Source organism: Triticum dicoccoides, chromosome 5B (genome assembly GCF_002162155.2).
Source record: "Triticum dicoccoides isolate Atlit2015 ecotype Zavitan chromosome 5B, WEW_v2.0, whole genome shotgun sequence".
Taxonomy (NCBI): domain Eukaryota; kingdom Viridiplantae; phylum Streptophyta; class Magnoliopsida; order Poales; family Poaceae; genus Triticum; species Triticum dicoccoides.
In genome coordinates this window covers 643,185,763-643,208,039 of record NC_041389.1, presented here as the reverse complement: position 1 = coordinate 643,208,039, position 22,277 = coordinate 643,185,763, and the positions used below count along the sequence as shown (strand labels likewise).

The following is a 22,277-nucleotide window of genomic DNA, read 5'->3' as shown; positions in this document are numbered from 1 at the left end:
AGCGCGACGGGCGTGAGACGACGAACCAGATGGAGTCAGCGACGGAGTGGCGGTGCGGCCTTCCCGCCACACCGAGGGATGCATCGAAGATGCTTGCTGCTCGTTCCCCGCCGGGCTGGTGGCGGTGTTGGCGGCAGGCGATGGAGAACGACGAGGAGGTCCACCGACGGGAGCCGTCTAGGCGACGCAGGCGGCGAGAGCAGCCCGACGCTCGTCGCGAGCTCGGCGAGCATCCGCCATGGATGCGACGAAACGATGGAACGCAAAACCACGGAAAGAAGATTTCGGCGCACCCCTACCCGGCGCGCCAAATGTCGGATATCGGGTTCCGGCAAAACCCTTAAGGTTTGAACTCTGGGGTGCGCACGAAGATCTTCTCCCTACCGATTCACGCCCCAAAGCCTCGCCGTGATTCTAAGCTAGCACGATGAACAACACAAGGGACACAAGGTTTATACTGGTTCGAGCCACCATTGTGGTGTAATACCCTAATCCAGTGTGTGGTGTGGTGGGTTGCCTCTGGGGCTGATGAAGAACAGTACAGAGGAAGAACAGCCTCGCGAGGGGTGTTCTTGAGCTGGTGTGGTGTTCTACTAGGGAAGGATTCGATCAGATCCTTTCTACTGTGGTGGCTATCTCTATTTATAGAGGCCCTGGTCCTCTTCCCAAATATTGAGCGGGAAGGGAGCCAACAACGGCCATTTTGAAGGGGGACAACTAGTACAAGCCATCCTGACTAAAGTTGATCTTCGTCTACCAAAGGCACTGGTGATGACGCCGTCTTGGGCTCCACGATGATCTCCGTCCTACCGCTCCGCTGGCCTTGGTCTCGTTGCACCGATATGGAAACCTTGGCCTGATGCCTCGGTACTCCGTGCCTGCGCTTGCCCCCTTTGCACCAAAGAGGAAACAAGGGCACTGCGCAGGCTGGCGCCCGACTGGTCTTGATCATCATGGCTTGCGTCACGAGCACCCCCGAGGTACTCCTTGCCTTGATCTCTCCGCCTCCTCGCGAGCCTGCCTGGTGAGGCTGCCCCTGAGGAAGCCTTGTGTCGTCCACCTCGCGAGGCTTGGCCCCTCGTGAGGGTCTTGAACTTGGGTTGATGAAGACGGGCCGTACTGGGCCACTGCTTGAGCCACGCTGCAGGCCGCAGGCAGGCAAGTCTGTGGACCCCCGTTCCCAGGACGCCGACAGTATTCCATATTGTTTTGAGTACTAATTGCATAGGAATCCCTCTTTTGGAAACTAAGAAACATCCATTATTGAAGTATAAAACTTAGAGTTGAAATTCTTACATGTGGTGTAGCCCTATAGTTTAGACACAATGCATGACTAGAAGAATATGCACGCTTTGCCGGGCCACTTGCCCCTAAGAGCCTCCTTGGTAGTTCCTCGCTTTTTGTTTGTTTAGCTAGTGAAGTTCCCTATTGTTTTTATGTGGAGCGATCATGCTAAGGGATCAACAAACATAGAGTAACAACGATAATAGAAAAAATAGTGAGACACCGCCCCTAATAAAGAGACATAACGTACCACACTCCACGATGCAAGAATGAATTGCAACACCCATGCACTGACGCAAGAACCATAACCCCCAAAAATCCATCAAATCGAAACAGTAAAACACGTCGCCCATAACCCATCGACCAAACAACCATCAACATCGAATCTCAAGAGTTGGGATGACATGACCCCACCGACTGAAGTGGGTGTGTGCTTTTCACTGGCTGGATCCTCTCATGTTGGGGCAGTGCGCATCGACGTTGAACGGTACGAACACCATCGTCGAGTAGGTTGGGCTCACACTGGGCGAGAGTGACATCTTCAAGGTGCAGACCAACGACAACACCCGCTGCTCTGGCCAATGCCCTTTTCCCCTCTTCTAGATGGAGCCGACCATGGATGTGTGACAAAAAAACCAAGTATGTTGACGGCTAAGCAGCGACGAATGGGAACACACTGTGAGGGGAAAGGAGCACAGGAACAGAAACCTTCTGGAGAGGTTGTTGAAGGCGATGCGGTCAAAACGAATAAATCACAGATTGACATATTTCAACTTCCTAGTAGTCTTAAATGCCGGAGATGTAATAAAAAATTAAAAAGGGAGAAAATACAAATCTTAGTAGATTTAATACACACACACACAACTATCAAAATAATATCAGAAATAACGGGCGCGACATCACACGCCATCATGGGCTAGTAATATGATGCCCAAGGTCGGTTTAGAATTTTGTCCATGGCCAAGGCGTCACAACCGTACAAAAGTCCTTTTGAATACAAATTAAAAACACTTTTTTGACACATGGGTAAATATTATTTTACTCATCTACCATTTGAATTTAAAAATGCATGGTTAAACACTTTGCATATTACGCTCTTCGAGTTAGATGAAGCCACACAATCCCTTGTGATGGGAAACTTTTGCTACAAAGACGATCTCCACATGCGACCATTTGCCTACCTTGAATCCTTGATCTAGCCCGCACATGTGATTTTTTCACATCTTTATATGTTTTTCCTGTTGAACGGCTGAAGGAACTCTTAGAGATGACAGGGGGTCGTGTATGCTTTTATATTTTTGAAAATAATAAAACAAAAAAAATCCTCCAGATGTATGTGGATAAAAATAGGAGGATGAAAGAAAAGCATTGCTATTTCAAGGAGGGTGTAATAAAAGGTATTCCTATTTATAGGTTTTGAGGAAAGCGGGGAGTTACTTACGATTCATTCTCCATCGCCATCCTCATCATCTCTTCTGCTGCGAAAAGAACAACAAACAATCCAATCAATCAAATGGGTTCTCGATGGATTCGACCCGAGGTACGCAATGATAATTTAGGTTATCCATTTGCAGATGCAAATCAAGCACATTACTTGTTTTTATCAGAAGTTTATACCTATTTCTATTGGTTTATCAAAATCATTACTTTCCTTCTTATACTTCATTTGGTGCCTTACGAGCAATCAAGTAATTACCCGATCTACAATGTCTAAAGAAATATACATGTTTTGTTGTTTGCTGCTTACATATGATCTGTTTCATCTGTGTAAAAACTAATCAAAGATCAATCAACACATGGGAGGATTATTTGCTAATTGCCAACCATGATTTGTTATTGCATAGGTCATTTGTGTCACATGTCTTATATTCCAATGCATCAAAGACCTCCACAATATTTTGATTTAACACATGACCAAAATGTATGGTAAACGAAACCTCCGAGATTTTGTTTGTGTTCATGTTGGCATAGGAAATTCATACATAGTCATACAACAAAGTCACGTTGAGTCAGCGACATGCCTCCTTCTACCCATAACATCGTAATATGCAATTCATCATGTCAATGTCTTATTAGTGATTCCAACATCCATGTGTACCCGCTGTTCGCGACGACTGGCGTGGCCGTCGGTATTTGTGTGATGCAACTTGTGCGCAATATCACCACCAACCCTGAAGTCAGGTACTACAAAAACAAAACAAAACTTCCATCCACATTCAGGGCTCCACATTTCGACACACCGCACTTGATCAGTTTTTTCAGCATCGCCCAAGATTTGATTTAAAGTTGTTTTGTGTGAAACAACGGATGGGTGTACATGCAGGGTGACAAAGCAGAACAGGGCAGCCGGGGTGCTAGAGAATCATGATGAAGGGAAGAGGTACTCCCAACACGGGGTGCGCAGGTTCTGGCTCTCCAAGCGCCCTGACTACATGCATGAACTAGACAACCCGCCCACCGACCGGAAGTAGATCCAATGACGGATCGTCCATGAGAAGAGGCCGCCGTGTTTGCTCCATCCATCACACATATATGCATACTACAAGAATAAACGTGCTTCGTCGCGCCTGCTATTATTGTTGTTTTCCTTTGTTTACTATATCCGTGTAGTCATACATGTATGTTTTTATGGCTGAAAAGAACTATTTTGTTGTTTTCTTTGATATGACATGGTAATACATTTTAACATCTCTATAGTTTATTTTCTTGCCAAAAAACAACCACATGTATTATCCTTTTGCCGAGAAGAAAAAAAGGCAGCAAGAGGAATTTTTGAATAAAGTGTCACATCATCGGTGTCAAAGTTCTCGTCACCAATTCATTTCATGGATCCAAAATGGCAAATCGTAAATCTATTATCCATGTGTATTCCTTTTTTTTCCGTCACCGATTCATTTGCTCACAGAGGGAGTATGTGTCAGCGAAACTTTGTATGTAGAGTTCATATTTTTTTCTGCCAACAAGAAGAAAAAAAGGAGTTTACTTCTTTATGCACCCCTCATGTAAAGAGAATCATGGAGTAGTAAATTTGTGGCGAACTCTTTGGTTTCTTTGGCAGTTTCGCCATAACTTGACCTGTTTTTTTCTTGAACCAACTTGACCTGTTCACCTGCCTTTCACGCTCGTTCGTTCCCCAATCCCCACTATCGGGTCCATGAGTCCCATGACACGCCTTTCGCGGGCCTCCCACCACCCACACAGCCACACCCGAACCCGCCACCGCCCACCCCTCTCCCGCCTGCCCCGGCCACTCTTCTCCCCCCTCCTCCCTCCACTAAGGCCTCCTTTGGTTCATAGGATTGGAAAATCATAGGAATATGAAAGTCATAGGAAATGAGATGACATGCATCTCAAATCCTATGCATAGGAATAGAAAAAAAGATGCCCTTTGATTCACACCATAGAATTTTTTCCATTGAGTCTAGGCTAATGTTTGTTTTCCTATGAAATGTGGAGGATAGGAAGAATTCCTCCATAGGAATAGGATTTCATTCCTACAAACCAAAGAGCTCTGAAGGAATTTTTCCTATAGAAATTCTATCCTATGAAAATCCTATAAAATTCCTCCAAACTTAAAGGAGGCCTAAACCCTAGACCACGCGCGCGCCCCAACCACTCCCCCCACCCCCTCTTTCCCCCACCCGCGCGGCGCATCCGGCGGCGGCGGCCGCCATGGGGGCCCTCGCGGCGTCGACGTCGTCGGGGGACTGGCTCGTCGAGGACGACATCCTCCTCAAGAACGCCATCGAGGTAGGTAGCCGACGCCCCGGTAGCCCCGGATCGCGGCCGCAGTCGCCCAATAGCTCTCCGTGTCGACGCGTCGGTTAGGTCGCCTTCGATTGAGGCGTCCAATTGCTGTTCCCGGGCGGTTCTTGCCCCCCGGAGCGCCATGGAGCCAGAGCCCAGAGGGGCTCTGCCCGCTAGTCAGAATGCTTAGTCCCCACCCGGCCTTGCAAGATTCCTGCGCCCGTGATTCTTGTTATCCGTTACCTGCGAAATTCCTGGACTCCCCTGTTGTTTACAGCAAATATTCTTTGCGTTCTTTGTGTTTCAATTGCATTGGGGTGGTTGGTGCTCTGCAAGTCTGCACTACACAGTGCTTGAGTAATTCTGGCATTGCTGTTTTTTACAGCCAATGTTCTTGATTTCATTTTGCGTTAGAAGTAAGCGTGTCGCTCAGCACATAGGAGTTAGTTAACTGACAGCATGATGTAATCAGAAATTGGTGCCTCGTGTGATTGGCTCGAAACAGTTCCTGTTGTGCGTCTTTTGGTCCCGCGACAATCTTTTAACCTTCGAGTCTGTAATGTTATAAGTTGTTAACCTTCTGTAATTTTTTGCATTGCTATATAATTAAATTTATTCAAGACATGTTATATTGTATTTGCACATGTCAGCTTATTGGCCGTGTAACAATCAAATTTGTTTGCTTAAAAAAATATGACATGAAGAGATAGGCCTAATTAAAGAGTGCTTTTTTTATTGTACCAGTGAACAAAAATGAGAAAAGCTGCTCTGGCAATTGCTTATGAAATTCTGAAATCTGAATTTATGACTACTCCCCTGTTTATTACTAGTTGTTAAAATGATAATTTTGATACCTGTAGACTGGTGCCTCTTTGGAGTCCTTGGCGAAAGGAGCTGTATGTTTTTCCCGTAAATTCACCCTTCAAGAAATACAAGATCGTTGGACTTCATTGCTATATGACCCAGAGATCTCAGCACAAGCTTCTGCTCGGATGGTTGAGTATGAGACTGAACTTTCCACTTCCAACCCTGCCAAGCTACATAAACTTGTCAACTCGAAGGCAAAAGATTTCTCATTTCAGAAGCGGAAAATAGAGAGTGTCAAGAATTTATACTATGCGATGAGAAAGAGAGTATGCAATGAACCCTGTAACACCAACGACCTTGGTTTTCTCATTGCCCCTTGTTCTTGCATGGCGATTGGCGGGGAGTGTGTCTGCGGAGGCGTACCTAAACCTTCACATGACCAGCATGTAGTTCAAAATATTGAACCAGGGATGAATACAGTGAGCTGTTATGGGCAAGCAGGTGGAAGCTACAGTGGTGCACAACAGACGCATCCTGAAATAAATGGCCATTCTTTCCATGCACAGCATCCTGGCAGCATGATAAAAGATGAGGATGCCACCAATAATGCACCATATGTCTATTCAGATGTTCAAATGTATGACACCTACTCGCAAAAAGTTCCTGAGCCTAGTGAAGTGAACAATGTCTCTCTTAGAGGTATCACAGATTTTCAGGATTCTATGCAGTTTCAGCAATTGGCATCTAGCAACCAATGTGGCAATGAAGTAGTAGAATCAAAAGAAATGTTGATTACTGATCAAGTTGGAGTTGAGCACGTGCATTTCCCTGCTAATAACAGCGGAGAAGCAATCTGGAATGGGGTTGATGAAACAGACACACTTACTCTTGCTGATGGTAAGAAAATAAAGACAGCCAACAGAAACCCTTTAGCATTGCAAGCAGATGGCGGGATTTGCATGCCTGGTTTAGATGATGCAGCAATGCCAGAAGGTGATTACATGGATTTTCCCTTTTTCAGTAATAGTGATGAGTTTGATCTCCTGAACGGTGAAAATTTTCTGAATTCTCCACATGATACGAATCAGGAAGACTTGGATGATCCTGATCCAAAAGGTGTACTGGGTGCAGACTCCGTCATGCAGAATATGTTGCACCCTGATGAGGCCAACATTTGCTATGATCAGGTAGATTCTGGCCATGTACATCATAACGTTGAGGGTGTTTCGGAAATGATCCTGGTCCCTACTTCACCTGAATTATGTTATCCGGGCCCGGATGTGGAATGCATGTTAAATACGGAAGATCCTGAGATCCCTTGCAATGACGATGCTAGTACACATGTCGAGTTTTCTCCCCTGCGCCCTACTGCTTCTTTTGCGCGGAACTCTGAGTCTCCATTTCCCCCTGCAACTAGCTCTCCATTAAAGGTTGAGCATTCCAATGCGAGTGATTTGGTCCAAATAAAGAGAGGAGATATGGCAAATGCCCAATCTCCGTCGCAACCAATGAAGCTTAGCCCATCCACTACAGAACAAAAAGAAGTTTCAGTGGCACTTAATAAAGGTTGCATCCTAGGAGCTATACCCTCTGAAGGTCCTTCAACTTCCAGTGCAATTTTGCATGGTAATATTGACACGAATGATGAGAGCACATGCATGCTAGCTTTACCTGCTATTCACCCATCTGGATTTGGTGAAGGACCATCGTGCAGTTTAGGACAGCACGATTTTTTTGATAACTCCCAAAGTTTGATGTTGTACAATCCTGTTCAAGTGCCTGATCACATGAATTACAGCTCACATGATAATCAGTCAGAATTGCAAGATGCCTCTGCTCTACAGAACTGTATGCCATCACATGCATTGCCAGATTTGGGTCTTCAAGACCCTATTGCAGCCGCGCCGGCATCAGCTCCACCAGAAGAATGCTTGGACATTGAAAATGATATTCCAAACTACTATGATTTAGAAGCCCTGGTATGTATCTGTTAACTTAGATAATAGAGCCTTTCACCGTGTTACTTCTGATTCACCCCTTTCGGTTCATTGCAGATACTTGATCAGGATCTAATCCCATGGGACCAGGCTGATTCATCTCACCCTGCAGGTAAATACGAACCATCTATCAAATTATTCTGAATGTGGTTAAGGATGTGCTACATTAATATATGCAAGTTTGTGTAGAGATGCACATCTTAAGGCTAGCATGAGTAACATTATGATGACAGAGTTGTCCAAAAAAATGTATTGTGCTAAACTATGAGTCCTGTTGTGCTGAAATAATGGTCCCATTGTTACAATAATACTTCACTATCAGTGCTTATAGTCACTAAAAATGAGACTAGTCATCAGTTCGTCATACGGGTAGGGTATTGGTCAGCTAGTACTCTTAAGGAGGAGAAGGTATTCTGTTCTGGGTTCTGGCACTAGTGTGTGTGTGTGGACCCGCTATCTTAACTGGATGCGGCGTGGCCCTTTCCCTCTTAGTTGCAATTTGAATGCAAACCACATGTCATAGAACAATAAAACTGACCAAGCTTAGTCCATGCACACCAAGAAATGTGACTTGGTAGATAATTTGGCTCTTCAGCAAGATGTGCCTGATCAATATAGATGGCACCTAACTCAATCAGGGTCTTACACTAGTAAGTTGGCTTACAATGCTTATTTTCCTGGCTCCATCAAGTTTGCGCCATGGAAACGGGTTTGAAAATCATGGGCTCACTCTGCTGCAAATTCTTTATCTGTCCGGCAATCAAGAATAAACGCTGGACATCCGATCACTTGGCTAATATAGGGGCTGCCGCATCCTACTGCTAGTCCCTTTTGTGTCCAAGAAGAGGAAACAATCCAACGTTATCCTTATTTCTTGTGTCTTTACAAGGCATGTTTGGATGGTTATCCTAAAATTTTTGGGCCTGGCTGCTCTTGCCCCTCAACCTGATGTAACACGTTTCTCCAATTGGTGGTATAGTGCTGTCAGAAGTGTGCCCAAGGAATTGAAGAAAGGCCCCAACTCCCTCATCATCCTTGTGGCTTGGGAAATATCGAAACACCGCAATGCATGTGTGTTTGAGGGTGCCAGGCCTTGTATTCCATTAGTGTTATAGGCAGCTGCTTGTGAGAGTAACTTCTGGTGTTTGGTTGGTGCTTCAGCCCTCCACGAGCTAATCATCAGGTAGCTTATCCCTGACACTTAGGTCAGGGTGTGTTTGGGCAAGGTTGATTATATTTTGTTCATGGCGAGTCTGTTATTAGACCTCTGGGAGCTGGCCTGCTGGCCTCTCCTTGTATTTCTTTCCTTAATGAAATGACACACAGCTCTCCTGCGTCGTTCGAGAAAAAAAAGAAATTGATTGAGTTTAATTTACAGCAATTTTATTTTTTCTGGTACTTTGGACCTTGTATATTATTAGCTACAGTTAGGCATTTGCGTACCATGTACAGGAGAAAAAAAATGTCTGCTTACCATTATCTATGTATTTGCATGGCCAGTTTCCAGATTTGATCATCCAGAGAACAGGAAATCATTGATAAGGTTGGAGCAGGGTGCTCGGTCTTATGTGAACCGAGGTATCATGTCTCGAGGTGCCTTTGCAGTTATCTATGGACTGCACTTGAAGTACTACATAAAGGATCCTGAGGTAAATCCAACTTATGTTTTTCAGCTAATATGGTCTATCACATATAACAAGACACAACTCAGCTTCTCCAGAGTACGGAGAACTTATGTTGATACATCTGCGCTGAAACAGTTGCATCGTTTATTTCTGAACAGCATCACACTTGCTACTCACTAGCAGTTTGAAAACTCATCTATCTTGTTCTGTCTCATAATGGAATGCTGATTGAATTCTTCATTTCTTCTAATTCAATCTTTAAGTAGAAAAATACGACCAGGCTGGTTATTGTGTGGCTTTCACTTTCATTATTTTTTGGCAGATTGTCTTCTTTAACCTGTATGAAATACATAATATTTTCACATCTGTGCAATATCTTGGCACCATTTCTGACTTTTAGTTGCATTTCTCGCTTCTTTTCTCAGGTTATTCTGGGAAGAGAGACAGAAGACGTAAAAGTAGACATAGATTTAGCAAAAGAAGGGAGGGCGAACAAAATATCTCGCCGACAGGTATTTGCTTGAATATATTTTTTCCAAGTTCGTGAATTTTAGTTACAGTTCAGGAAATAGGTGATGCCTAAAATATGATGAGAAATATCTATATCCTGTACAGTCTTGTTTTTTTGTTTTGTTGGTTCTTCTGTTTGAGGTTAGCTCCTGAAGAAAATGTACTTTTAGCTCATCCGCTGATCTTAGTGTAATTGGTGGCCACAGAAGGTCTACTCTGCCCTGACCCTGACAGCAGTAAAAAGCTTTGTGTGTCATGCATTGTAAGAAGACATTTTAACGTGCAGGGCACATGTTTGTTTGAGCTGGTGGAGTTGTCGACTTTGTTTAGTTGGCAATATTTGGGACTGGAAAAGTCTGGTGGGGGATGAATTATGTTTATCTAGGTCTCTTTTGTCACTCTAGGGTTGACTTGCATATTTATCTTAATGATTTGTATCATGCCTTTGTGTTATTATTAAATTGAGAAACTGTTAGTCTTGACACTTTGTTTTCTTGACTTATTATGGATAGTTTTAAAAACATCTCCAGCTATTGATGTTGACCACACTTATATTATAACATTGTGACCTTTTGGCATTCTATGACTCTGTGTATCTTGTAATTTGTACATCGTCTGACCATGCCATGCTCCTGAAATAGTTAACTGTTTTAAGTAATTAACAGCAGGCATCTCTGATTACATCTGACCCCCAGTGGTTGCATCCACTAACCCCATTCATATGTTCTCCTTTAAGTTGCGAGTTAGGGTATCAGGCTGGTGAACTGCCCTAAATAGTGGACACTGTGTTATGTTTTGCTAAATTCGTGCTATATTCTGAAAATCAGGCGGTTATCAAGATGGATAAAAGTGGGTCTTTCCATATCAAGAACATTGGGAAATGCTCAATCTTTGTTAATAGCAAGGAAGTGCCGAGCTGCAAAGGGATCAACTTAAGTTCTGATTCTTTAATCGAGGTACACAGATATCTCGTATTTCATTTTCCTGATTTAGCTCTAGCCTCTCCATTTACGGTTCGTTTGTAACTTGGTGAGAAAGCTATTATCCTGCTAGTAATATTCATGTCCTCTCTTTGTTTGGATTCTGATACAACTGCATTAAATGCTCCAGTTTTATGCTATTTCACAATAGAATCTTTGCAGAATATCTGCAGTAATGCTAATAAACTGTATTACCCATTTACGTACTGCATTTGGATTTTTTGAGCAACCACTGGGATATACTTATGTGCCTGTGCCTGTGCCTGGAATTTGGATGGATAGTTTCAATGAATTTGTGTTGAATAAACACTTGGCCATTGATGTAATTACCAAGAGAAGTAGAGATTTAACTAAAATCTCTATTGAAGCATGTGTTATTCAATGTTAACTTATCCTGGAGACCTGGTGTTTGCCAGTGAAATACTTATCATTATCTTCAAGAAAAGAACAGCTTCATCATTCTGAGAAGGATTTTTATTCTAGATGGACCTTTCATGTCTTATGCAAGCTCACAGCATATATCATTTTTTTTAACATGGACAATTTGTTGAGCGCACATCAGTGCCAGAGCTCGTACCGCTTAGAGTCAGGTACCGGTGTACTTGATCTAATAGGTCACTTGCTATGTAGCAACGCGAGTGTCACATATGAGGAGTTGAAGACCAGACCAAAGTGTAGCACACAGACTAATGGAATGAATTGGATTAAGAAAATTTATGATAAAATCTTAGAAACGCTTACATGTATGGGTCCTTTTTCAACTTCAAATGAGAAATAAAGCTGTATTACTTATTTAGACTAGCTGTTTACTCTCTAACCAAGTGTTGGCACATGGATGCATGAGCTTTGTGAAGCATGTGGAAGATGAGAGTGGGTTGTGTCAGTCTGGTTAACTTTTCTGGTTGACTTAAAAATAACTTTGTTAATTTTCTGCACATGTTTTCTTTTGCTGCAATGTCTGTTAGGTGTTTCATAAGCCGACAGATGTGATCTATAACTACATTCCCTCAGCACTCAGCACTCGCCCTTTTTGAAATGCTGAAACCTAAATGCTACTCCCTCCGTTCCTTTTATATGATAAAGTAATTGGGTTGCCACTAACTATCCAGCTGGCTACTAAAAAAATGAAGGAAAACATAGTCAACAAAGATATATTGCTCACTCTTTTTTGATTCATCAGGAAGTTTATGACTAATAATTTACACATGAATAGTGTCACTTACTCCCTCTGTAAAGAAATAAAAGAGATGTAAACGCTCTTATATTTCTTTACCGATGGAGTACCATTTTACTAGTGTACCTGCCTGTCCCCCATTCCTTTGCCATTATGTTGTTCCACGGTAATTACGCCACCCATCGTGCTTATATAGTATTTGAAATAGAGTAACTTGCATAGTTACAGGGATGATTGGTACTCGTCGATGAGGTGCCTGCAGCTGCTAGCACTCGCCTAGTACTAGCTCTCAACCATGATGCTGGTCTCATTTAGTTGTTGATTTTCCCTGCAGATAAAGGAGATGAGGCTGATCTTCCACTCGAATCAGGACGCTGTGAGGCAGTACATGGCCCGCACCCCGAAGCTCCAGTATTCGTCGTACCAGCCGGGTTTCTGATCCTGCTTGCCAAGGTGCCCGATGAGCAGTGTGCAGCGTATCTGCGTTGCTGCCAGTAGTTAGCGCGTCGAAGTGATGGGCGCGCCACGCCCTTGGAGGGCATTCACGTTTTAGAGTAGAGTGTGATTATTATCTCGATAGTTGTTGTCGTTGTCTTGGGACATGTGTTGGTACATACACGGCAACAACATGTGGTGTAAAATGTGGACTGGTTTCTGTTGCGTTGGTTCTAGTGAAGCACAAGTAGTGCTACTTGGGTGTAGCAAGTGCCAAGTGGTGGCGATTGCCTGCCTTTTTCCGTTGGTAGGCTGTGGCGTGGCGTGGTGGCCTGTGCCAGTAGGGAAGGGAAGAGGGGTGGAATAAACGGAGGGGCGTGAAGGGGAGATTCCGTGGGAGGACAGCGGCGGAATGCACCTCCGGGAGAAACCATTGGGTTGGCACATGTGTGTGTGTGGCGGTTTATAGGCAGAAGAGGACAGTGGTTTTACACGGCATCGATCTTTTCATGCGGCCAAAAAGTAGCGTTTTTTTTTCTCTAGAAAGAAAAGCCAACAGCTCTGGCTTCCTCTTGCTCCTCCTGCTTGCTTGGATTCCGCGCTCGTCTACTAGTAACGCCACCGAATTGTTAATCTGGCTTGGGCCCTCGTGGAATTGGGAAGGGGGAAGGCTCTGGTTTGGTTCGTTCTTGGAGAAAACAGGTAGCTGACGCCTTTGGTTCGATGACGAATTAGATCCAAGTTTCGCCCAATCGTCCTATGAAAAAAAATGCCCTGTTCCACTGTATATTTGGGAGGAATCGTCGCTAGTGCTTAACTCCGGTAGATTTGGATGCATCGTCGTGCTAAGCCAGATGTCTGATTGTAGTATTGAACCTGCGAGCTGCTTGGGCATAGAAATCAGATGCATTGAACCGAAATCAACGGAGGCAGGACTAGATTGTGCATATGGGATCTCACTTGATGCCAATTAAGACTTCTCCCAGTAGGAGTAGAAGTAGGATCAATCAAACAGTGAATACTTGTAAATAGAGGCTTGCTCGATTTAAAGCACACATTCCACGTATTTTTCCTCTCTAGTGAAGCTGTCACGGAAGATTGAGGCTAATTTGAGGTGACTTCAGAACTTAGCATACACAATCACTGTCGATTGGTACCAAATTTAGACATGAAAAACATACTTCTAAAACAGAGCCACCTATTTGCGCAAAAAAAAAAAACAGAGCCACCTAGACCACATAAGCGATGGGGAACACCCTCACGTCTCGCCTGCCTATGCAGCCACATAGCCTGATGGTGGCAACCAGGTTGCACCCACATTGCCGCTTGCCTAGCACCTAGCCATTCCCATAACACTTTGAGTTCAGACCCAAATTAAAGAACGCTCCAGTAGATCTGTAACCGACAAAACCTATGCTTGATGAGGGAATTACCACCTGCTCCCTCCGTAAACTTCTATAAGACAATTTTTTTGATCACTAAAGTAGTGATCTAAAATATTAGTTTACAGAGGTAGTATATTTTATGCCATGGCCCTCAGCTTGTGTGGATATTGATAGTACAAAACCACTTTCTATGTTTGCAACTTTACATGAAAAAATTTAGTTGTGAAATTTATGAAAACAAAGTATTCTTTTAGGCTATAAAAAGAGTGAAGGATGAAAATCGGTGCATATGGAAAGAGAGAACTTCAAAAAAAATTTCTCTATCAAGTCTCTTGTGGCAGCTTATGCATTCAGAGCAGAAGGTTTCCTGTTCTTCAGAAACTGAAGTGATTTTTTTCTTAATGTTAATGTACTGGAATTTTCGCAGGAGGTTGCAAAGACATTCCGCGTAGAGGCGATGCCGACCTTTGTACTGGTGAAGGGCGGGCAGGAGGTGAGTCGCGTGGTCGGGGCTAAGAAGGATGAGCTCGACAGGAAGATCAAGACGTTCATCTCGTCGTCCTGATCCTAGCTTAATTAACCTGCACTCCAATTGTAGTGCCAGGTTCTGTCTTTTCGATCCCAATGGCAAGGGGCTCCTGTGGTAGTACCAATCCTCCTCCTAAAATGCTGCAAAATCCAACGTAAAGTGCTAATAAAGGTTCTGAAACTTGGATCTTGTAAATGTGTAACTCTGGCCTGTCTGGTCGTTATCTGTCACCTTTGGCAATCAAGTTACTGAGGTATAAAGTTTGTTACTGGTATGCGTGTTTTTATCCTGGACAAACTGTAGTATATTATTTTGTGGGTCGGTGGTTGCCTTGCTCGCGTGTTCCCGTTGGGAGCAAATTTCCATGATCTCACCTAGGTGGGCTCCTTCTATAAAAATATGGCCCGAGTACTAGTGCCTATGGATCTCTCTTTTTCTACGGTTGCATCTATCACATCCGGTTGCATATCTACATGATGATATCATGGTCTGGTATGTCATTACAAGCTAACAATTTTTTGTGTTATAACTCCACTGCTGCATAATGTACAACACAGACCAATAAATAGACTAACTCGCCTTCGGCATTTGAAAAACTATCTTTAGACGGTCCTCGAATAAGAATTAATCCAGAGCAGTAAATTGATGTCAGCGGATCCTATTCCTACAACTTTTTAGTACTACAAACAATGGCTTTTTCAGCAAAGTTGAACCACACTAAAGTACCAAGGTAGCTGGAGAGTATCATTAGTACCATGATAGACGGTAGATACATAATATGTTCCACGGGGAGAAAAGTGTTGTCATGCACATGGAGAAAGGACAGAATTAGCAAATCTAATAGTACATGTTAAATTATTTGAGTGCAGCATCCAGGTGCTCATTCGCTAATAGTGTAAATCTAATATCTCAAATTTAATTAAATAACATGGAACTCCCTCATGCATAAACAAATGAACGAAACCATTGATGCTTACCTTTGAGACCACGACGCCTCTCGGTCCAGGAGCGCTTCTATAGTGTCGTGGTTTTGTCACAACAGATGTTTTAATGTGAGGACTTAAACGTAAGGCCAACGCAACTAGGCGGTTAGCTTGTCGGGGTTGATCGGAATCGAGAGACACGGAATTACATTGGTTTGGCCCCTCACGATCGAGGTAATAGCCTGCGTCCTGCTTTAGGGTTTATTGTTGGATGATCAATTACAAGGGAGCGGATTCGTTTGACCTAGCTATTGATTGATTGTAACTTAACCTATCTGCCTCTTGGACTCGCCTTTATATACAGGTCGACGCCCAGGGCTTACAAGAGTCCGGGTCAGACTACGATCCATGACCAAGTATGTTTCTGATTTGTCTTGTTTCCTAAGTAAGGAACCTCCAGGCGGCTTACATTTCTGGGCTTTGAGTCGTCGTCTTCGGATACTAGGCCGCAAGCCAGCCTGCTTGGTGAGCTGTCCTGCTAGTCTTGTTCCTCGGTGCCACGGCCCATCTGGAGTCTTGCTCATCAGCCGCCACCTGGATGACCCGGCCCATTATGGCGGGTTATATCGTGGGGTTATATCCCCAACATATAGTATGTGCCACCTCTCAAAGAGGACGAAGGACCTGCAAGAATAAAAGGGAGAGACCGCAAGTCAGACGGCGACGGAGGAAGGTCGCTGGCAGAGAGCATCCAAAGAGGCACATCGAGAAAGAGAGAGGAAAAGGTGCAATTCTGAATAAGATGAACTGCTGCATCCAGGAAGACCAATGGTTCGAACGCTCACCTCAACCAGCTTCAAAAACTGGTGGTGGCCATCACATCTAGGCTGTAGATGAGGATAGATCAATGGTGCCCTTGCTGGACCCGGCGGGAGAGGAGTAATAAGGAAATTCTATGACACAAGTTAATGGGCCACATTCAGACAAAATCCATTCTTCAAGATTAATCTAAAATGTAGGATACAGTATGCACAATATGACATTCGATGGCCAACATTCATTCAAAATCCAAAGATTACTAAAAAAATGTTCAATACCGTAGGCAGAATATGATGTTAGATGGCACTAACCACACCATGAACTATTACAACTACTGATAAACGACATAACCCAAACATGAAAAATTGAAGGTAGCTCGACATGGGCGAAAATTCAGTTGATGTACTCGGTTATAAAGATAAATAAGTTATCTTGAGTGATAGTGCTAGAATATAAATATCACTGACTCCTGCAATTACCTATCACCTCATCACCCTCTTGCACGACATAGCAATCATAGGCTTTAAAATAATCTTGCCCCCAAAAGTTGTCATCTTTATTCCAGATGGAACATCTCAAAAACTAATTAACATATCTTGATACTTGCATTCCAACCAACTGAGGCCATCTTCAAATGTAGAACTCACAGTTCTAGAAGCCAATGATAACTTCCATATCTATGAATCTACAATCAATTAATCTTTATAGGTATAATTACAAATTAGAAAGAGTACATGCAGTTGCTGAAGTCTATCTAATGTCTAACCAGGAAGGGAGTTAAAATAAAGCATTCCTTAGATGCAGTTAAGCATATCAGTGTATGCAGGTTCTATGTGTGATGAAATTATTATAAGAATTTACCAAAAGGAAAACTTATTAAAATAAGCAAAATCAGCTCACCTGCATCATTAATGCAGGAAACAAACAAAGAATTTCAGGTTCTATGTCAAACATTCAAAAGAAATAAACATCACTGGATGCCAATGCACACCACTGCTTGATTTAGTAATAGATTAGCAATACAATACTACAATTCAGTACATTATTTAGTTTCTGCCAGAAATGGGAATTAAAATAAAACAAAAGATAGACTATACTTTCATGTGAGAAGAACATCCTGTGTTTATAGCTTTCAGGTTTGCGGTAACAAATAGGACAACTATGAACTAAAGATACACATTGATACGTCTCTAGGTTACTGATAACCCATAAGTTTAGGGGATCAATCGTAGTCCTTTCGATAAGTAAGAGTGTCGAACCCAACGAGGAGCAGAAATAAATGACAAGCGGTTTTCAGCAAGGTATTCTTTGCAAGCACCGAAATTATCGGTAACAAATAGTTTGGTAGTAAAATAATTCGTAACGCGTAACAAGTAACAAGTGTAACAAAGATGCAGTAAGGTGGCTCACTCCTTTTTATAACAAAGGACAAGCATGGACGAACTCTTATATAAAGCAAAGCGCTCCTGATGACACATGGGAATTATCATCAAGTTAGCTTTCATCATGCTCATATGATTCACATTCGTTATTTTGATAATTTGATATGTGGGTGGACCGGTGCTTGGGTGTTGTCCTTATTTTGGACAAGCCTCCCACTTATGATTAACCCTTTCAAGCATCCGCAACTACGAAAGAAGAATTAAGATAAATCTAACTAGAACATTAAACATATGGATCCAAACCAGCCCCTTACGAAGCAACACATAAACTAGGGTTTAAGTTTCTGTCACTCTAGCAACCCATCATCTACTTGTTACGTCTCAATGCCTTCCCCTAGGTCCAAATCATGGTGAAGTGTCATGTAGTCGACGTTCACATAACACCCTAGAGGAAAGACAACATACATCTCATCAAATTATCGAACAGATAGCAAATTCACATGATTACTTATAACAAGACTTCTCCCATATCCTCAGGAACAAAAGCAACTACTCACAAAACATGTTCATGTTCATGATCAGAGGGGTGTCCTCACCCAGTGACATAGTAGGGGTAGCGAGGCACGTATTGTATTGTTGCCATCAAGGATAAAAAGATGGGGTTTTCATCATATTGCTTGAGTTTATCCCGCTACATCATGTCATCTTACTTAATGCGTTACTCTGTTCTCTTGAAATTAATACTCTAGATGCAGGCAGGAGTCGGTCGATGTGTGGAGTAATAGTAGTAGATGCAGGCAGGAGTCGGTCTACTTGACACGAACGTGATGTCTATATTCGTAATCATTGTCCTAGATATCGTCATAATTTTGCGCTTTTCTATCAGTTGCTCGACAGTAATTTGTTCACCCACCGTATGTTTTCTTTCAAGAGAGAAGCCTCTAGTGAAACCTATGGCCCCCGGGTCTATTTTCTATCATATATTTTCAGATATATAAACCAAAAAACCCAAAAATACCTTGCTGCAATTTATTTGTTTTTATTTTGTTTTATGTTTTATTAATCTTTTATATGTATCTATCAAATCTCACCATTGCAATTGACCATGAAGGGATTGACAACCCTTTTATCGCGTTGGGTGCAAGTGTTTGATTGTTTGTGCAGGTGCATAGATTGGAGACTTGCCTGTACCTCCTATTGGATTGATACCTTGGTTCTCTAACTGAGGGAAATACTTATCTCTACTTTGCTGCATCACCCTTTCCTCTTCAAGGGAAAAACCAACGCAAGCTCAAGAAGTAGTTGGAGGAATTTCTGGCGCCGTTGCCGGGGAGGTCTACATCAAGCCTACCAAGTACCCCTCATAAACTCTCATCTCTTGCATTACATTATTCGCCATTTGCCTCTCGTTTTCCTCTCCCCCACTTCTAAAACAATTTTCAGAAAAAACACAAAAAGATTTGCCTTTTTATTCGCCCTTCTTCCTTCGCCTTTTTGTTTGCTCGTGTGCTAGATTGCTTGCTTTCCCGTATGGCTCAACCCAAAAGCTTTGATCCTTATTTTAGGAAGTTGGAAGAGATTGAAAGTAATGTTAAAAGTTTCATGACTTTACAATATGAGCATAACGATTTCTTTAGAAATGAGCTAAAGAACAAAAAACAATAATGGAGTATATTAATAAAGAGCTTGATGACATGTCTAAGGAATTTTATGGTTTTGAAATCTCAGTTTTCTTACCTTGAAAATTTAGTAGCCCAAATTTCTAAGAAACAAGCTACTTTAGTAAATAAGATGGCTGCTAAACCGAAATCTTTGAATAATGATGAAGATCTTAAAGTGATTGGTGTGACTCCTATTGAATCTTTGTTTTCTAATATAAATCTTGATAAAGATGGGACTGGAGATGAGTCAACTTTATCTAGAAGGCGTCCCAATGATTCGGAGTTTAAAGATCTTAATGACAAAAATGATGAGATTGATAAAAGTGGGATTGGAGAGGTCAAAACTTTAAGTAGCGATGAACCCACTCTTTTGGATTTCAAGGACTTTAATTATGATAATTGTTCTTTGATAGATTGTATTTCCTTGTTGCAATCCATGTTGAATTCTCCTCATGCTTATAATCAAAATAAAGCTTTTACTAAACATATCGTTGATGCCATGATGAAATCTTTTGAAGAAAAACTTGAGTTGGAAGTTTCTATCCCTAGAAAGCTTTATGGCGAGTGGGAACCTACTATTAAGATTAAAATTAAAGATTATGAGTGCCATGCTTTGTGTGATTTGGGTGCTAGCATTTCCATGATTCTGAAAACTTTATGTGATGTGCTAGGTTCCTGTGAATTTGGTGATTGCTCTTTAAATTTGCATCTAGCGGATTCCACTATTAAAAAACCTATGTGAAGGATTAATGATGTTCTTATTGTTGCAAATAGGAATTATGTGCCCATAGATTTCATTGTTCTTGATATAGATTGCAATCCTACATATCCTATTATTCTTGGTAGACCTTTCCTTAGAACGATTGGTGCAATTATTGATATGAAAGAAGGAGACATTATATTTCAATTTCCGTTAAGGAAGGGCATGGAGCACTTTCCAAGAAAGAAAATTAAGTTACCATATGAATATATTATGAGAGCTACTTATGGATTGCATACCAAAAATGACAATACCTAGATCTATTGCATTATGCCTAGCTAGTGGCGTTAAACAATAGCGCTTGTTGGGAGCCAACCCAATTTTATTTTTCTGTTTTTCTGTTTTGCTTCTGTTCTTGAATAAAATACACATTATTACCTCTGTAGTAATTGTGTTTTGGTGTTTAATTTAGTGTTTGAGCCAAGTAAAGCCTTTTGGGATACTTTGGTATATCGTTGATTTGATCTTGCTGAAAAATAGAAACTTTTGCGCCCAATCACAGAATTGTTAAAAATTACAGAAGCGTGATAAAATTCTGAATTGTTTACACAAGATTGATATACAAATTGCCTATGTTGTCCTAATTTTCCATAATTTTTGGAGTTACAGAAGTATACGAAGTTAACAGATTGATATAGACTGTTCTGTTTTTGACAGATTCTGTTTTCTATGTGTTGTTTGCTTATTTTGATGAATCTATGGGTAGTATCAGGGGGTATGAACCATGGAGAAGTTGGAATGCAGTAGATATTACACCAATATAAATAAAGAATGAGTTCACAACAGTACCAAAGTGCTGATTTTATTTTCTTATACTAACGGATCTCATGAGTTTTCTGTTGAGTTTTGTGTTGTGAAGCTTTCAAGTTTTGGGTAAAGATTTGATGGAATATGGAATAAGGAGTGGCAAGAGCCTAATATTGGGGACGCCCAAGGCACCCCAGGGTAATATTCAAGGACAACCAAGAGCCTAAGCTTGGGGGTGCCTCGGAAGGCATCCCCTCTTTCGTCTTCAATGCATCGGTAAGTTTACTTGAGGCTATATTTTTATTCACCAAATGATATGTGTTTTAATTGGAGCGTCTTGTATGATATGAGTCTTTGCTTTTTAGTTTGCCACAATCATCCTTGCTGTACACACCTTTTTAGAGGGACACACATTAATCATGAATTTATTAGAATACTTTATGTGCTTCACTTATATCTTTTGAGCTAGGCAATATGCTCTAGTGCTTCACTTATATCTTTTTAGAGCATGACGGTGGTTTATTTTATAGAAATTTAACTCTCTTGCTTCACTTATATTATTTTGAGAGTCTCTAAACAACGAGATAATTAGCTTAGTTTATGAATTTAGTCCTAATATGATGGGAATCCAAGAGGGATATAATAAAAACTTTCATATTAAGTGCATTGAATACTATGAGAAGTTTGATTTCTTGCATATTGTTTTGAGATATAAAGATGGCGATATTAGAGACATGCTAGTGAGTAATTGTGGATTGGTAGAAATACTTTTGTTAAAGTTTGTGATTCCCGTAGCATGCACGTATGGTGAACCATTATGTGATGAAGTCGGAGCATGATTTATTTATAGATTGACTTATGAGTGGCGGTTGGGGACGAGCGATAGACTTTTCCTACCAATCTATCTCCCTAGGAGAATGCGTGTAGTACTTTGTTTTGATAGCTAATAGACTTTTGCAATAACTATGTGAGTTCTTTATGACTAATGTTGAGTCCATGGATTATACGCACTCTCACCCTTCCACCTTTGCTAGCCTCTCTAGTACCGCGCAATTCTCGCCAGTGCATTACACCCACCATATACCTTCCTCAAACAGCCACCATACCTACCTATTATGGCATTTCCATAGCCATTCCGAGATATATTGCCATGCAACTTCCCCTGTTCCGTTTATTATGACACGCTTCATCATTATCATATTTCTTTGCATGATCATGTAGTTGACATCGTATTTGTGGCAAAGCCACGATTAATATTTTTATACATGTCACTCTTGAGTCATTGCACATCCCGGTACACCGCCGGAGGCATTCATATAGAGTCATATATTTGTTCTAGAATCGAGTTGTAATTCATGAGTTGTAAAGTAAATAAAAGTGTGATGATCATCATTATTAGAGCATTCGTACCATGTGAGGAAAGGATGACGGAGACTATGATTCCTCACAAGTTGGGATGAGACTCCAGACAAAAGAAAAGAAAAAAAGGAGGCCAAACAGCCCAAAATAAAA

At 41.8% G+C, this 22,277-nt stretch overlaps 2 protein-coding genes across 2 annotated transcripts; both read left to right on the top strand.

Annotated features, from left to right (window-relative positions):
* Positions 1-2,731: 2,731 nt before the first annotated feature.
* On the top strand, positions 2,732-4,081 carry LOC119312290. Its single transcript, XM_037588013.1, has 3 exons — positions 2,732-2,824; positions 3,377-3,465; positions 3,608-4,081. The coding sequence occupies exons 1-3, from the start codon at positions 2,798-2,800 to the stop codon at positions 3,753-3,755; spliced, it is 264 nt and encodes an 87-aa protein (XP_037443910.1). The 5' UTR covers positions 2,732-2,797; the 3' UTR covers positions 3,756-4,081.
* Positions 4,082-4,877: 796 nt separating this feature from the next.
* Positions 4,878-12,829, top strand: LOC119312289. The gene is made up of 7 exons (XM_037588012.1): positions 4,878-5,034; positions 5,892-7,817; positions 7,893-7,947; positions 9,336-9,484; positions 9,886-9,972; positions 10,798-10,926; positions 12,459-12,829. Exons 1-7 carry the CDS (start codon positions 4,957-4,959, stop codon positions 12,561-12,563), a joined length of 2,529 nt encoding a protein of 842 aa, XP_037443909.1. The 5' UTR covers positions 4,878-4,956; the 3' UTR covers positions 12,564-12,829.
* The last annotated feature ends 9,448 nt before the right edge of the window (positions 12,830-22,277 follow it).

What these genes read in the sequence shown, in the direction of transcription:
- LOC119312290 (XM_037588013.1), top strand. Translation starts at nt 2,798, where the DNA reads ATGGGTTCTCGATGGATTCGACCCGAG. An exon ending in CTCGATGGATTCGACCCGAG is followed by an intron (nt 2,825 to 3,376) that starts GTACGCAATGAT and finishes TCCAACATCCAT; the next exon opens with GTGTACCCGCTGTTCGCGAC. An exon ending in ACCACCAACCCTGAAGTCAG is followed by an intron (nt 3,466 to 3,607) that starts GTACTACAAAAA and finishes GTGTACATGCAG; the next exon opens with GGTGACAAAGCAGAACAGGG.
- LOC119312289 (XM_037588012.1), top strand. Translation starts at nt 4,957, where the DNA reads ATGGGGGCCCTCGCGGCGTCGACGTCGTCGGGGGACTGGCTCGTCGAG. An exon ending in TCCTCAAGAACGCCATCGAG is followed by an intron (nt 5,035 to 5,891) that starts GTAGGTAGCCGA and finishes TGATACCTGTAG; the next exon opens with ACTGGTGCCTCTTTGGAGTC. An exon ending in GTTCTGATTCTTTAATCGAG is followed by an intron (nt 10,927 to 12,458) that starts GTACACAGATAT and finishes TTTTCCCTGCAG; the next exon opens with ATAAAGGAGATGAGGCTGAT.